The sequence below is a fragment of the Oncorhynchus keta genome, chromosome 12 (assembly GCF_023373465.1).
Source record: "Oncorhynchus keta strain PuntledgeMale-10-30-2019 chromosome 12, Oket_V2, whole genome shotgun sequence".
In the NCBI taxonomy this organism is placed as follows: Eukaryota; Metazoa; Chordata; class Actinopteri; order Salmoniformes; family Salmonidae; genus Oncorhynchus; species Oncorhynchus keta.
In genome coordinates, this window is record NC_068432.1 from 29,655,662 (window position 1) to 29,672,723 (window position 17,062).

General features: G+C 41.9%; 1 protein-coding gene across 1 annotated transcript; it reads left to right on the top strand.

Annotated features, from left to right (window-relative positions):
• The first annotated feature begins 507 nt into the window (after positions 1 to 507).
• On the top strand, positions 508 to 4,539 carry LOC118391266 (protein CWC15 homolog). The gene is made up of 7 exons (XM_035782490.1): positions 508 to 656; positions 1,230 to 1,371; positions 1,532 to 1,644; positions 1,860 to 1,951; positions 2,058 to 2,168; positions 3,869 to 4,011; positions 4,092 to 4,539. Exons 2-7 carry the CDS (start codon positions 1,241 to 1,243, stop codon positions 4,219 to 4,221), a joined length of 720 nt encoding a protein of 239 aa, XP_035638383.1. The 5' UTR covers positions 508 to 656; positions 1,230 to 1,240; the 3' UTR covers positions 4,222 to 4,539.
• Positions 4,540 to 17,062: the final 12,523 nt, after the last annotated feature.

A 17,062-nucleotide genomic window follows, 5' to 3' on the forward strand; every position in this document is an offset into this window, starting at 1 on the left:
GAAGCAGAGCTGCCATATCTGTCAGTGACATCTTACTATTTTAAGTGTTTCTAAAATCCCCTATAGGAAAAATGAATGGTGGAAAAACGATTGGAACCATTTCCCTATTTGACCGCTAGGTGTTATGGGTATTATGACTTATACTGTGGTACTACTCTATACTGGCAACCATCTCATTCAGATTGCACCTCGGTAAAAAAAAATGCAGAGTTAAAAACGTTCAACAACTGGGACCTCAGAAATCTCTGACTTCCGACTTAAGTGCATTCAAGATAACTGTGGAACTCAACAAAATATATACAAAAAAGCTCAGATCTAACTCTGAATTCGAAGTTGGAAACTCAGGCATCTTTCTACAGCTCCAACTTTCCGACTTGAAGATCACCGACATCATGATTTGACCTCGTTTTTTGTTCCCAGTTTCTTGAAAGCACAAAAAGCAAAATACGGACAGTTTGTAGAATGGTAAAAGTGCTTCTGTGAGACATCACACACTCAAGAAGCCTCAACGTCACGTTTCAACCCGTCCAGTTGGTGGCGGTAATACACCTTTTGGGGTTGTAGTCCGCCATAAAACCCACAGAAGAAGAAGGACGACGTGACGTCACTGTTTACATCTAAAGGCCCTTTCTCTTCCTCATAGTGTGAGGAAAAAGGTACATTTCCTCGACATTATTCCATATTAGCTTGCTAGCTAGTTGATTTTATTTTTTTTAAATAGAAATATAGTTTATTATTTTAGTAAACTTGTAGCTTTGGTTACTGTATGACTGTTATTTTTCTCGCTGAAAATATAGTAAAGCAAACGTTAGCTGGCAGCCAGCTTGCTAGCTAACAACCCCGGGACACATAAATGACTACCTAGCGTAGACGAGTGTGCTGGTGTTTGCGCAGCAATAATCAATACCACGTTTGTACTAAATTCCATGCAATGCTGAAATCTTTACTAACTAGCTGCGTCGGCTGGTTAGCTAGCCATATAACTAGCTAGCCTAAATGTCTGTTTATTTAAGTACAGTACTACTAGCTAGCTAACGTATCTCAGACGTCCACCGTTTGATTGTTTCATCATGGCGAGTTAGCTAACTAAATACGTTTTGAGTTATGTTAACGTGACATAAAAAAAAGTTGTCACGTGATTTGATGTGTCAATGGCAGATTAGCTATGCATGTGTTGCCCTTTATGTTCTCGCTAGCTAGCTATATTTCCTTGGGTTTTCTATTTTTAGAGCTACCAAAAATGACAACAGCCGCGAGACCAACGTTTGAGCCAGCGAGAGGAGGGAGAGGGAAGGGAGAGGGCGATCTCAGTGCCTTGTCCAAACAGTACTCAAGCCGAGATCTGCCTGGTCACACAAAGATCAAATACAGGTGAGTGACACAAGTAACAAAACCTATTCTTGTTGTGTTTTGACATCTTGGCATCAGTCTTTCCGCATACCATATGCCGCACTGCACCAGTAGTTGGGAACAGGTCCCTCTGGTTGAAGGTAGAGTGATGTCTCACTGTGTCCCTGTCTCATCCCCTCAGACAGCCCACCCAGGATGCCCCCGAGGAGGTGCGTGCCCGTGACTTCCGCAGAGAGCTGGAGGAGAGGGAGCGTGTTGCTGTCCGGGAGAAGACCAGAGAGAGGGGACCTAGAGGTGGGTATCCAGGCATACACATAAACTCAGACCTGAGGTAAAGATTGACCTGAACGTAAAATATTGTCTTCTGTGTGTAAAAAAAGATCAAGAGGATTTAGCATCTGACATGCCATTATGCCCAAAGGTTATTTTTTGTTGGCATGAGTCATCTGCAGGGGCTTTCATCTCAAGCAAGTATCATTGAAATTGTGGTTTCTCTTTTTAATTATCAGAACACACCACATCTTCATCCTCGTCCTCAAAGAGGCCCAGACTAGATCAGATTCCTGCTGCCAACCTTGATGCAGACGACCCCCTCACTGACGTAGGTGCCACATGTTCATCCACCTGTCACATTAGTCTGTGCTTTTTTTCCCCTTTTTTGAAAGCTCAGCCGCTAACCTTTTATTGTTTTATGTTTTTGGGTGTAGGATGATGAGGAAGATGATGACTCTGAGGACAGTGATGATGATGACACTGCAGCTCTGCTGGCTGAACTGGAAAAGATCAAGAAGGAGCGGGCTGAGGAGCAGGAACGCAAGGTAAGGCCTCCCATGCAGAGATACGAGTCGCTACAAGATAGTCAATAGCTGCAAGGTCAGTCGTGCCAGTTGAGTCCAGCCAAGTGCAAATGGCTTACTCCGGTTTTGCCGAGTAGTAGAGAATAGGGCTCAATTGACCTGCTAAATGAATGGGTTGTTTTGTTTGAAAAGTATGTGGACACCTGCTAGCCAAACATCTCATTCCAAAATCATGGGCATTAATATGGAGTTGGTCCCCTCTTGCTGCTATGACAGCCTCCACTCTTCTGGGAAGGTTTTCCACTAGATGTTGGGACATTTCTGTGGGGACTTGCTTCCATTCAGCCACAAGAGCATTAGTGAGGTCGGGCACTGATGTTGGGTGATTAGGCCTTGCACTAAGTCGGCGTTCCAAATCATCCCAAAGGTGTTCAATGGAGTTGAGGTCAGGGCCCTGTGCAGGTAGTCAAGTTCTTCCACATCGATCTCGACAAACTATTTCTGTATGGACCTCGCTTTGTGCATCGGGGCATTGTCATGCTGAAGCAGGAAAGGGCCTTCCCAAAACTGTTGCCACAAAGTTGGAAGCACAGACTAGTCTAGAATGACATTGTATGCTGTAGCGTTAAGATTTCCCTTCCCTGGAAGTAAGGGGCCTAGCCCGAACCATTAAAAAAAAAAAAAATAGCTCCAGACCATTATTCCTCCTCCACCAAATTTTACAGTTGGCACTATGCATTTTGGCAGGTAGCGTTCTCCTGGCATCTCCCAAACCCAGATTCGGCCATCGGACTTCGATGGGGAAGCGTGATTCATCACTGCAGAGAACGCATTTCCACTGCTCCAGAGTCCAATAGCAGCGAGCTTTACACGACTCCAGTCGACACTTGGCATTGCGCATGGTGATCTTAGGCTTGTGTGCGGCTACTCAGCCATGGAAACCCATTTCATGAAGCTCCCAACAAATAGTTTTTGTGCTGACGTTGCTTCCAGAGGCAGTTTGGTAGCGAGTGTTGCAACAGAGGACAGACTATTTTTATGTGCTACATACTTTAGCACTCACTGATCCCGTTCTGTGAGCTTGTGTGGCGTACCACTTCACGGCTGAGCTGTTGTTGCTCCTAGACATTTTCACTTCACAATAACAGCACTGAGTTGACCAGGGTAGAAATTTGACGGACTGACTTTGACGGTGCCACGTTGAAAGTCACTGAGCTCTTCAGTAAGGTTGTTCTACCGCCAATGTTTGTGTATGGCGATTGCATGGCTGTGTGCTCGATTTTTATACACCTGTCAGCAACAGGTGTGGCTGAAATACCCGAATCCACTAATTTGAAGGGGTGTCCATATACTTTCGTCATTATAGTGTATAATCCTGGTCAGACATTTTCTGACTTGGATATATACATATGGATTCAACTGTCAAACTCCATCAGAACCCAAAATATAAGATTTGAGTAAATGCCTCAAAACATGCATGAAACTAATGTTGATATATTGGCTGGTCAGTCCTTGCATCTATAGCTCTGTCTATGAATTTCAGAGTAGTTACATATGTTTAAAGGGACAGTCCTGAGTCTACCTTTTTTGTTGATTTTTGAGATGCTTGCAAGCAACTATTTGAGCCTTTTATTAAGGCCTACCAGAAAGTGGCTAAAGTATTGATCAACAATGAGAGCTTTGCACCTGGTCCTCTGTCCACGTTTCGTGTCCTGTACCAGGAGCGGGAGCAGAAAGCTGAGGAAGAGAGGATCCGCATGGAGAACATCCTGAGTGGGAATCCTCTGCTCAACCTGGCAGGACAGCAGCAGCAGCAGCAGCAACAGATAGTCCCCACCACGACTACCTTCAGCGTCAAGCGGAGGTAAACACACACACACACAACTGCCTGGGGCATGGCTGTGGATGAGTTGTTTTATATCCTCTCCTGTCTTTCTCTCTAAGGTGGGACGATGATGTAGTGTTCAAGAACTGTGCTAAGGGAGTGGATGAGGCACGCAGGGAGAAACGCTTCGTCAACGACACTCTGCGCTCCGAGTTCCACAAGAAATTCATGGAGAAATATGTGAAGTAGAACTTACAACTCTGCTTTGAAGGTGTTTCATTTCACTCGGCTCTGCTCTGTTTCCAGTTCATCACTGACTGATAGGGATTAGTCTGAAATTATTGAATGAACCTGAAGAATGGAGGGACCCCCATGTACCGAATCCTCTGTATATAAATTAATCTAATTCTTGACAAACATATTAACTAATTTTGTTTAGTGTTAACATTTTCTATCCTTGGAATTAATGGTTGCAATTGCGACAGTCAACTTTTTGTTATTTTGCTTTTAGCCTTTTTTTTAAGCGATGTTAATAAAACAATAAATAAAACCTGTCTGTGAGAGGGCTTTTATGGTTGTGTCATTGCTTTTAGCTTTGTGCCCCAGGAGTTATAATTCTGCAATGGCAGGCTCCACAGCATGCCTTTTCTCTCCTTTTGTTTTGGGGGCATATTTTGTGGTCATTGAAAGCCTATGTGACACATTACCTTTGACTCATGCCTTTTAATTGAGATGAGGTTAAACCTTTCTGCAGAGGATGTTTATTTTAACTGAAGTGAAGTGTTGGTTAAACTTACTGTCAGCTGCAACCCACCCCGACTGACTGCCTTCAAGAGGAGGTTCACACACACTGGTGAATGTCCTCAGAATTAGAGGGGAGATATTGTAACTATTTAACGGACAATGGAAGTTAAGTAAAACTAATGCGATTGCCAAAAGCCGAAACACTGGTTTTACTTGTAATGTTTTAACTTCCATTGTCCTCAAATAGTTGCTGAATCTCCCCTTTAGTTTGCTCTTCAGTTCATGCACCTTGGTTTGAGAGCGAGGTTGTGGCAGAGCTCCCTTTCCTTTGGTGAATGAGTCCAGCCATATTCTTCATAACGCATCACACTACTCAGTGTGGCAGAGAAATGTGGAAAGATTAGTAAGTATTTGTATTTCGTCTGCTTTGATGTGCTAAGCTGTTCCCACTGAATGTCTTCTCTCGTTTGAATTTAACCTTGCAAGATGTTATTTTCCTCATATTGATAAAGGCAAACATTTAGCTCTGCAGATGTGCTTGACATTTATTTTGAGATGGTGTGATTGTATGTTGCAATAGACATTCTTCACTTTAATTATGACGACATACTTTTTCCTTTCAGCAGATTAGGTCCTCAGCCAGCAGTACATCTCCAGGGAACTCTGTTCTGGCTGGTTTTCTTGACCTTATTCCATGTGGTTCCTGCCTTCTTAATTTCCTCCTCACTTCCATGGTAGGTAGATCATTTGACCCCTCCTGTCTCAGCCTCCAGTATTTATGCTGCAATAGTTTGTGTTGGGGGTGCTAGAATCAGTCTTATACGGCACCTCAGTACCTCCAGGCTCTGATCAGGCCCTACACCCAAACAAGGGCACTGCGTTCATCCACCTCTGGCCTGCTCGCCTCCCTACCACTGAGGAAGTACAGTTCCCGCTCAGCCCAGTCAAAACTGTTCGCTGGTCTGGCCCCCCAATGGTGGAACAAACTCCCTCACGACGCCAGGACAGTGGAGTCAATCACCACCTTCCGGAGACACCTGAAACCCCACCTCTTCAAGGAATACCTAGGATAGGGTAAGTAATCCTTCTCACCCCCCTAAAAGATTTAGATGCACTATTGTAAAGTGGCTGTTCCACTGGATGTCATAAGGTGTATGCACCAATTTGTAAGTCGCTCTGGATAAGAGCGTCTGCTAAATGACTTAAATGTAATGTAAATGTTATATCTGGACTATTTATCCTGTCTTATCCGGTGTCCTGTGTGATTTTAGGTATGTTCTCTCTCACGGAGGACCTGAGCCCTAGGACCATGCCTCAGGACTACCTGGCCTGATGACCACAAGGAGTCGTGCTGCTGCTCCAGTTTCAACTGTTCTGCCTGCGGGTGTGGAACCCTGACCTGTTCACCGGACGGGCTCCCTCTCCCAGACCTGCTGTTTTCAACTCTAGAGACAGCAAGCGTGGTAGAGATGCTATGAAAAGCCAACTGACATTTACTCCTGAGGTGCTGACCTGTTGTACCCTCTACAACCACTGTGATTATTATTCGACCCTGCTGGTCATCTGAACGTTTGACAGCCAGAAGAGGACTGGCCACCCCTCGTAGCCTGGTTCCTCTCTAGGGTTCTTCCTAGGTTCTGGCCTTTCTATGGAGGTTTTCCTAGCCCCTGTGCTTCTACACCTGCATTGCTTGCTGTTTGGGGTTTTAGGCTGGGTTTCTGTACAGCACTTTGACATCAGCTGATGTAAGAAGGGCTTCATAAATACATTTGATTGTACAACCTTTCATACGAAAGTTAAGAATAGTACGTCTCGTGGGGAAACATAACAAAACGATTAACTGGCTGAATGCAACCTATGTTTTTGTTTGTTCAATCATGTTGCTCAGTTTCACTTTGCTGAACTTATACACAATATTTTTAGCCATTCTCAGAGGAAAAAGGAAATCAAATAAGAATGCACTTTTCCCATTCAGTTTGTTCCCTAAACATGCGCTTTGGTTGAATGTATTGCCAGTATGCTTTTTCCTTGTCAGAATACAAAAAGGTACATGTCATTGGAAGACCTTCCACTGACGGTCTTTGTGATTGCAATAACGCAGTCCTCAGATGTACAGAAGTTATTATATTCACTCACAGGCTGAACAGTAATCATAAAGAGCCCCATTCCAACTTAGGAAAGGCAAATTCCTACGCACTTCTCAGTACATTTATCTTAAGCCATCCCTTTAAAGATGGTGTGCCTTTAATTAGACATTTGTCTACAGACTAGAATACATTGAGAGAACGGGTTCAGAAAATAGGGATCAATGAAAGAAAGTCATCTAAAAATATGCATTTAAATATGTGATTTAGGCACATTTTAGGGTTGTATGAATCATTAAATAGAAAACTGGTTTGGAGAGCCTTTACGCATGAAAGATATTGATGAAAAAAACATGGTGGTTTGAGTCATTCAGAAAATGTTTAACCCAAGGTAATGTATATACAAATATAATAGGGAGAATAGTGTACAATAGCAGGCTATACCCTAATTTATTGCCTGCACTAGCCATGGAACTATGATGACATAGCCAAGTGTCGGGTTCAAACTGTTCGGTCTTGGTCTGTGCTCTGCTCCATAACAATTTCATTAACTATTACGAATGATCCCCTGCAACAACCACACGTCTGTGATGGAGTTCACAAAGGAAGCACATGAAGGCAAACTAAACAATGGAATGATAATGTAGGCTATACCAACTGAAGGGAACTAACAGTCAATTGGCAGCTGAATATGTGTTATTAGGCCTACTGAGGGTCGAGACTGATCGTGGTATTTAGAAAGTTGGGGTAGCCTGTAATTACAACATTTGAGAGTGCCCATCCCCGCCAGTTAAAAGGCTGTAAAATGTTTATTCTGGATAATGGCACAGCATTTCATAAACTTTACTGTGAGAAAGTTGATATGCTTCAGTTCGCTGCCATATGACTAGTTTCACTTCCTCAGCGATAAGGTAAAATATATCTAAAAACAAGTGTCATTTATATTTACAATTCCCTTATCCAAACAGATTACTCATTTACCTAGCTCTTATCAATAGCGTTATTTCTATCTGAAAAAATAAAGTCAATTATTTTTCCACTTGGTAGTTCGCTGGACCTTATTCAAGGTTTCGGCATGCGTAAAGTTGGAAATATTAGGGGATTAAGTAAAGGTCAGAACTGCATATCTGTAGGCACACCTCTGCCACACCTTCATTTATTCCATCTAAACCAAACATGAATGGCAAGTGAATAGCACCCTATTATCATGCTAAAGTTCAAGGTCAGAATACACAGAAAGAGAAGTGCATATAAAGGGAATAACGTTCCATTTACACACGCTTAACTCAGGTTGGAATCAGGGCCATTGCGATTTGCTGCTGTAAAAAAAAAAATAAGCACGCTGCAGTAGCATGACCTGAGCAGAACAAGGGTTATTCACACTCCCATTCACAGCATCTACTGGACCATTGATCCCTCTTTGATCTTACTTTGTTCAAAGTACCTATATATTTCAGATCTTGATAAAATAATGTTATGGTTCAGCCTGTCAACTAGCAGAATTTAGACTGACTGAATAAGGATGTAATTGAAGGGTTACTCAGCATCAGCAATCATCTAATTCTCTGACATTCTACTTGGCACTGTCATATATTAAGCCAGGAAATTAGGATAGGTTTCTCAAATGGAAATGTTTGTTTTGATGAAACAAAAGCTAAAAAAGACAATCACCACTACATCAACTTTATTTGCAAAGAATCCAATTCTAGGTAGGAGCAATGTAAAAAAAAATTTTTTTTTAAATAGTTCTATTTAAATTTTCGATTTGCTGGAAGTTATGAGTTTTTCCTACCAAGGTCTTTGCTAAGGTCCACTCATTAAAGATCTTAAAGAGCCAGTCTTTTCCAGACATCCCATTTATCTGTAAGCTAAGCGCTTCAGTATTATAAAAGGAAAGGGATTCCATGCTTTGGATTGAGACCCTCTACTGGCCAGACTGAAGGTGAAATCTCTCCAACTCAGTATTCTTTACCCTCTATGACCACAGTACCCTAATGTAGCAGCTACTATTCAAACACATTATGGCACATCACACAAAAAAACAGAGAGACTGAAAGCCAGCTTCTATCTATCAGACAACTGAACCACGGCCTGAAGGTGGAGACAGTACAGGTGCAACCAAGCTGGGACCGAGAGACTAAAAGCCAGCTTCTATCTTCAGGCAATTAGACTGTTGACTATTCACTACTAGCCAGCCTCCGCCCAGTACCCTGCCCTGATATTGTGTCACTGTTACTAGCCGGCTATCACCCGGTACACCACCCTGCATCTTATAGATGGCTGCCCTTTGTACATAGTCATTGATCACTGGTCACTTGAATAACGTTTACATACCGTTTTACCCACTTCATATGTATATACCGTATTATAGTCAAGGTTCATCCTATATACTGTCCATAATGTCTATACACACCATCATATGTCTCATATATGTCTATATTGCCACATCACCATATTGTGATGCCAATGTTCCAGTCCCATGGAGTTAAAAATAGCATTTATCATGGCATTAAACAAGGGACTGGTTGTGTGTGTGATTCCATTTTCCATTTCACAAAAAGTGAGGGGTAACCGTGAGGGAGCTGTCCCAATATAAACCTGTATCAACCGTCCAAATAATACAACTCAAGATCCAATTATATAATCTCCCACAGATCCCTTAAGGGTACAGTAGTCCTGGCTACAATTTGTCATTGGCCTTTCCAGGGCTCTTTTGTGTGCCTGGCTTTGCATACAACAATCTCTGCTCAATCTCAGCTCTGCATAGTTATTGTTTTTATGCAGAATTTTTTATATTAGCATGAAAATCTGTCACCAATTGGATGGAAACCTAGCCATGGTTGACATGGTTGTTGCATTCATCCATTTTCAGTCCTGTGGACTTCCACAAGTCACATTATGCTGGCTTGAAAAGTACACTGAACAAGATATAAACAACATTTAAAGTGCTGGCCCATGTTTCATGAGCTTGTATTTCTCCAAAATTGTGTGCATAAATTTGTTTACATCTTTATTAGTGAGCATTTCTCATTTGCCAAGATAATCCAACCACCTGACATGTGAGGCATATCAAGAAACTGATTAAACAGCATGACCATTACACAGGTGCACCTTGTGCGGGGGACAATAAATAGCTACTAAAATGTGCTGTTGTCGTCACACAATACAATGCCACAAATGTCTCAAGTTGAAGGAGCGTGCAATTGCCTTGCATTGGCAGCTGACTGAAAGAATGTCCACAAGAGCTGTTGCCAGAACATTTTATGTTCATTTCTCTACCATAAGCTGCCTCCAACATCATTTTAGAAAATTTGTCAGTACATGCAACTGGCCTCACAACCGCAGACCACTTGTATGGCGTCGTGTGGGCGAGCGGTTTTCTGATGTCAATGTTGTGAACAGAGTGCCCCATGGTGGCGATGTGGTCATAGTATGGGCAGGCATAAGATGTGGACAACGAACACAATTGTATTATATCGATGGCAATTTGAATGCACAGAGATACCGTGACGAGATGCTGAGGCCCATTGTCGTGCCATTCATCCACCGCCACCACCTCATGTTTTCAGAATGATAATGCATGGCCCATGTCGCAAGGATCTGTACACAATTCCTTGGAGCTGAAAATGTCTCAGTTCTTCCATGCCCTGTATACTCACCAGACATGTCACCCATTGAGCAGGTTTGGGATGCTCTGGATTAACATGTACGACAGCGTTTTTCAGTTCCTGCCAATACCCAACAACTTTGCACAGCCATTGAGGAGGAGTGTGACAACATTCCACAGGCCACAATAAACAGTCTGATCAACTCTATGCGAAGGAGATGTGTCATGCTGCATTTGGCAAATGGTGGTCACACCAGGTACGGACTTGTTTTCTAACTCAGACCCCTACTTTTAATTTTCTTTTTAAAAGGTATACAGATGCATATCTGTATTCCCAGTCATTTGAAATCCATAGATTAGGGCCTAATGAGTTTATTTCAATTGACTGATTTCCTTATATAAAACTGTAACTCAGTAAAATCTTTGAAATTGTTGTATGTTGCATTTATATTTTTGTTCAGTGTATTTATCAAAGTGCAGCTGCCTCTACTCTTAAACACCTTATCGCCGTTTTTCAAAGCTCCTTCAGTTTTATCACAGAAAACAGTATTATTACTCATCACTGTATTCTTTACCAAAAGGTTGGCTGGACCTCTTTGAAGTAACATAGATCACATCTTTACACTCTTTTTGTTTCCAAGCCCTGCTCCACAAACTTCCGACTTACCTAACATCACTTTTAAGATTTACAATGACAAGTTATCAAACTAGTTCACAGGGTTGGTTAACTCTGGAGACTCCTTTGGTGTCTAGAGAGTTAGGTCGGTTTCCTTGCGCCTTGTGTGTGGAATGATCTACAATGCACTTAAGAAATAGGAATTGGTACCTCTAGGGCATTTCAGATGGCTGTAAGGGGACCTTTTTATTGAAGAATGTGTCTGTTTTTTATGATTGCGTTTAGCTTTTTGTGTATTGTTGTGTATAATAAAGTGTATTTTAATGTGTATATGCATTTGTAGTAATGTGTTTCTTGTATTTGGATGTGTATTATGGTGCTATACAGGGCTCACCAGGAAAAAATATATTGGTCTCAGCATTGACTGAGGGTTAATGTAAAAAAAAAAAAAAAAAATATTAAAGTGTGTCATTGTACCATCCCACCACTAGAGGGCATAGTAAGCTCTGTGTCTAAATCAAATCAAATGTTATTGGTAGGTAACATGGTCAGCAGAGTGTAGCGAAATGCTTGTGCTTCTAGTTCCGACAGTGCAGTAACATCTAACAGTAATCTAACAAATCCACAACAACTACCTAATACACACTAATCTAAGTAAAGGAATGGAATAAGAATATGCACACATGGATGAGCGATGACAGAGCAGCATAGGCAAGATGCAATAGATGGTATAAAATACAGTATATACATATGAGAAGAGTAATGCAAGATATGTAAACATTATTAAAGTGGCATTATTAAAGTGACTTGTGATCCATTTATTAAAGTGGCCAATGATTTTAAGTCTGTATGTAGGAAGCAGCCTCTGTGCTAGTGTTGGCTGTTTAACAGTCTGATGGCCTTGAGATAGAAGCTGTTTTTCCAGTCTCTCGGTCCCAGCTTTGATGCACCTGTACTGACCTTGCCTTATGGATGGTAGCAGGGTGACCTTGATGATCTTTTTGGCCTTCCTCTGACATCGGGTACTGTAGGTGTCCTGGAGGGCAGGTAGTTTGCCCCCGGCGATGCGTTGTGCAGACGGCACCACCCTCTGGAAAGCCTTGCAGTTGTGGGAGGTGCAGTTGCCGTACCAGGCGGTGATACAGCCCGACAGGATTCTCTCAAATGTGCATCTGTAAAAGTTTGTGAGGGTTTTAGGTGACAAGACAAATTTCTTCAGCCTCCTGAGGTTGAAGAGGCCTTCTTCACCACAATGTCTGTGTGGGTGGATCATTTCAGTTTGTCCGTGATGTGTACGCCAAGGAACTTAAAACTTTCCACCTTCTCCACTGCTGTCCCGTTGATGTGGATAGGGGGGTGCTCCCTCCTATCCTGAAGTCCACGATCATGTCCTTTGTTTTGTTGCTATTGAGTGAGAGGTTGTTTTCCTGACACCACACTCCTGGAGCCCTCACCTCCTCCCTGTAGGCGGTCTCGTCGTTGTTGGTAATCAAGCCTACTATTGTTGTGTCGTCTGCAAACTGCATGGCCACGCAGTCATGGGTGAACAGGGAGTACAGGAGGGGACTGAGCATGCACCCTTGTGTTGAGGATCAGCGAAGTGGAGGTGTTGTTTCCTACCTTCACCACCCGGGGGTGGCTCGTCAGGAAGTCCAGGACCTAATTGCACAGAATGGGGTTGAGACCCAGGGCCTCAAGCTTAATGATGAGCTTGGAGGGTACTATGGTGTTGAATGCTGAGGTGTAGTCAATGAACAGCATTCTTACATAGGAATTCCTCATCCAGATGGGATAGGGCAGTATGCAGTGTGATGGCGATTGCATCGTCTGTGGACCTTTTGGGGCGGTTAGCAAATTGAAGTGGGTTTAGGGTAAGGTAGAGGTAATATGTTCCTTGACTAGTCTCTCAAAGCACTTCATGATGACAGCAGTGAGTGCTACAGGGCAATAGTCATTTAGTTCAGATACATTTGCCTTCTTGGGTACAGGAACAATGGTGGCCATATTGAAGCATGTGGGGACAGCAGACTGGGATAGGGAGATATTGAATATGCCCGTAAACACACCAGCCAGCTGATCTGCGCATGCTCTGAGGACGCGGCTAGGGATGCCGTCTGGGCTGGCAGCCCTGCGAGGGTTAACATGTTTAAATGTCTTATTCACGTCGGCCACGGAGAAGGAGGGCCCGCAGTCCTTGGTAGTGGGCTTCGTCGGTGGCACTGTATTATCCTCAAAGCGGGCAAAGAAGGTGCATAGTTTGTCTGGAAGAGTGACGTTGGCGGTTGTCTTTTTGTAGTCCGTGGATGCCTGTAGACCCTGCCACAGCCGTTGAATTGTGACTCCACTTTGTCCCTATACCAACATTTCACTTGTTTGGTTGCCTTGCGGGGGGAATATCTACACGGTTTGTTTTCTGCCATTTTCCCAGTCACCTTTCCATGGTTTTGCGCAAATGCCGCCATCTATCCACAGTTCCTGGTTAGGGTAGGTTTTAATAGCCACAGTGGGTACAACATCTCCAATGCACTTCCTTATAAACTCACTCACCGAATCAGCGTATAAATCTAGATTATTCTCGGACGCTACCCGGAACATTTCCCAGTCCGCGTGATCAAAACAATCTTGAAGCGTGGATTCCGATTGGTCAGACCAGCGTTGAATAGTTCTTGTCACGGGTACATCCTGTTTGAATTTCTGCCTGTAGGACGGGAAAAGAAAAATGGAGTCGTCCTCAGATTTGCCAAAGGGAGGGCGGGGGATGAAAGTTAAAAGGAGAAGAGGGGTTCAATAAAGATATTTATGTTAACATAATTATTGGAAATTGAATGAGGGAAAGCGATAGAAAACTACAGATCCCTGTTAATATGTTTGGGACATGGCTTTCAGATCAAGGCTGAAATGAACCCACATTTAAAATCTGCAATTCTCTCATTCTTTTCTGTGAGGATATTTCTCTCTGGAATTACTGTAATTAAAAGGGGATTTACCCCTCCACATCTAGTCTACCAGTAGGGGAACAGTCTGAGTGATTGCATCATTATGTACCAAACTGTTTTGGAGATTGAGATATTGTCAAGTCATCATGGCCAGACCTTGGTTTACACAGCAGCTCCCATTCATTCAAACTATTTCACTTCTGAACCAGAGGGCTCTGCTCTGGGCTGGGTGCAGAGTCACTGGCAATAACATCAGACTCACTCTGTTATCTGACATTAGTCAAAGTAATGGAAAGCTGGTTAATCACTCTGTACAATAGAGCATGGCATTTAGAACATTAGGATTGTTGGTTCAATTCCCGGCGCCACCCATATGTAAAATGAATGCATACATGACTAAGTTGTTTTGCAGAAAAATGTCTGATAAAATGGCACATATGTATTTGTTATATTATCAGTGGGCTGGGCTGAGGTAGTGTTCTGATCAGGTAGATTAATCACCAATCAGCTTGCTAGAACTTTCACTAATTACTTTATTACTAATGACAGATAACAGTCTGCTGTTACTTCCAGCCTGATAGATCTGAATATAAATGTGTTTATTGCCACACTACCAAAGGTTTGTGATATTAGTTTTGGGTACAGAGATGGTCTGTCTGAAATATTCCACTGTGCACACCACGGCAGTTCAACGTGGACATTTTAATATTTGGTTGAGACGTTGATCAATGAGATTTCAACCTAGCCAGCCAGAAGTTTGTTGAATTCCCAATGTGTTATCACTACACTTTCAACCATTTAAACAAAAGTCAAATGGCAAAACAATGTCAGATATTTTGTATTTATACAAACAACTTAATGTGTTATCACTGTGCCTTATGAAATAGCATAACCAAATGACCTGTATTGTAGTTTAGGTTTCATTGAGATTCTGCACAGATTATTATAGCAATGGTGAAAATATCCATAGACATGCGACCTTTGCATGCTTCCTTGAACATGCACGATTTCTATGATTAAATCAGACATTTGTAGTTACAGTAACCTCAATGTGTCCATGGATGTGTTACTCAGTTTAAGGTTGAATAAATACTGTTACATTAGTTCAGGGTCAGTGGAGGCTGCTGAGGAGAGGACGGCTCATAATAATGTCTGGAACAGAGCAAATGGAGTGGCATCAAACACATGGAAACCATGTGCTTGATGTATTTGATACCATTCCTCCTATTCCGCTCCAGCCATTACCACAAGCCCGTTCTCCCCAATTAAGGTGCCACCAACCTCCTGTGTTCAGGGATCATCAACTAGATTCAGCTACGGGCCAATTCTTTCTTGAGCGGATGGTTGGGGGGCCGGAACATAATTACAAATCATTTGTAGACTGCAAGAAGCTCAAGCAGATATAATATTTGACTAAAACAATCATTTCAAACCTTACTTATATCACATGTCTCTTTTATGTATGGTAATACTTGGGAACCGATTTCCAAAATTAAAATATCTTGGAGCAGATTTCCTGGTGTTTTTACAGTCTTACAGGCAAAAAAACCCACCCGGCCTGAAGTTGGGGAACCCTGCATTAGTTTGTAAGATAGCCTTAACTTTAGGCTATTTACTGTTTTACAAAAGTAATATTGAATTGTGTTTGGTTGACAACTCAACCAAATATGAACATTTATAGGAGATGTATCTAGTGCTTGCATAGATTCATCTGAGCTACTAGCTTAATCCTTCTCTTTAACTTTTCTTTTGGGGTTTGGTTTTAGACATGAAACCAACATATCATCTGTTAGCCTATTAACTTGTTGAAAAGTTATTTAGCTACTGTATTGCAAAGTTGATATTAAATTGTTTATGTTTGTCAACGCAACCAAATATCAACATCTGAAGGAGATGTATATTTTGTGCCATTGACTTAGTCTGGCTTTAATTCCAGTTTGACTTGTTGGATTCATGTCTACATCTCAACCAAAAAGAATAGGACTAAATCAAATCACACATGATTTAAAGTTTGACTTGATGTAGTGTGATGGAACATTTCATGTTGGTGCTTTTCTACCCATACATTTGTGTTCTAGGTTTGTACTTTTCTGATAACTGTTTTCTGTGTTCATGCAAGTGACTGATTGAATGAATCCTCACCATCAGTATCTGCAACTGGCTTTCAGATAGCACTCCAATAATGCAATATCTTAGTAATTTGAAGTCGTAAAACAGAGGGATTGAGCATTGGAACTGATATTAAATTAGAGGCCATTCACTCTTCAAGGCCTGGTTCACTGCTCTCGTGTTTAAGCCCTCTATTGTTTGGGTTAGAGATAAGCTTCCTGTGGAACAATAGATTGCCGCCAGTACACATGGTACTCAAACTGGCTGTAAGGGGCACAGTGGGGGAATTTTGGATGGAGGTATGAACAATTGAATAAGATGTTTTTGACAATGTATTACTCAATTCCATAGTTTGGGTAGCACCAGTGATTTAATTATCTAAAACAATAATATGTTTTCATTACTCGGAACTGTGTCCAGAATTGAAGTAGATCCAAGTAAATGTTTTTAATACCGAATGTTGAGCAGATAAGACAGCACCAACGTTTTGAAAGATCCTAGCAGATGTTAAACAGGTTTTATATATTTGACTAAGTTTATGTCCCTGGGACAGTTTGTACAGAATTGTATCTCAATGCAACAGGTCAAAATGACAATGATTACAAGAGAGGGGTTCTGGGATTGTTTACTTTAGAAGGTGCATATTCAGCTTGACGGTACACTATATCATGTGTCTGAAGTATAATTCTGTATACGACTGATGGAATGTCCACTACCAAGTAAAAAAACAAACATTTTTAGCAATGATTCTGTATCTCTCCCTTTGAAAGGCTTCCTAAGGCAAGTGTTTTAGGAGAGCAGTTAAATGTACCCGAATCCAGCTGTCAAGGGAGCTCCCAAATTAAGTAAGGCTTGGCCATTTTGTTTGTTTTTACCCTGCAATTTTTACCACAAACACAATTATTTCTTTATGAGTTGTCAATAGTTGTAATTCTAATTTGGATATTCTAATTTGTTTATTTTACATTTATTGGACACATGAATCCCGATGGGA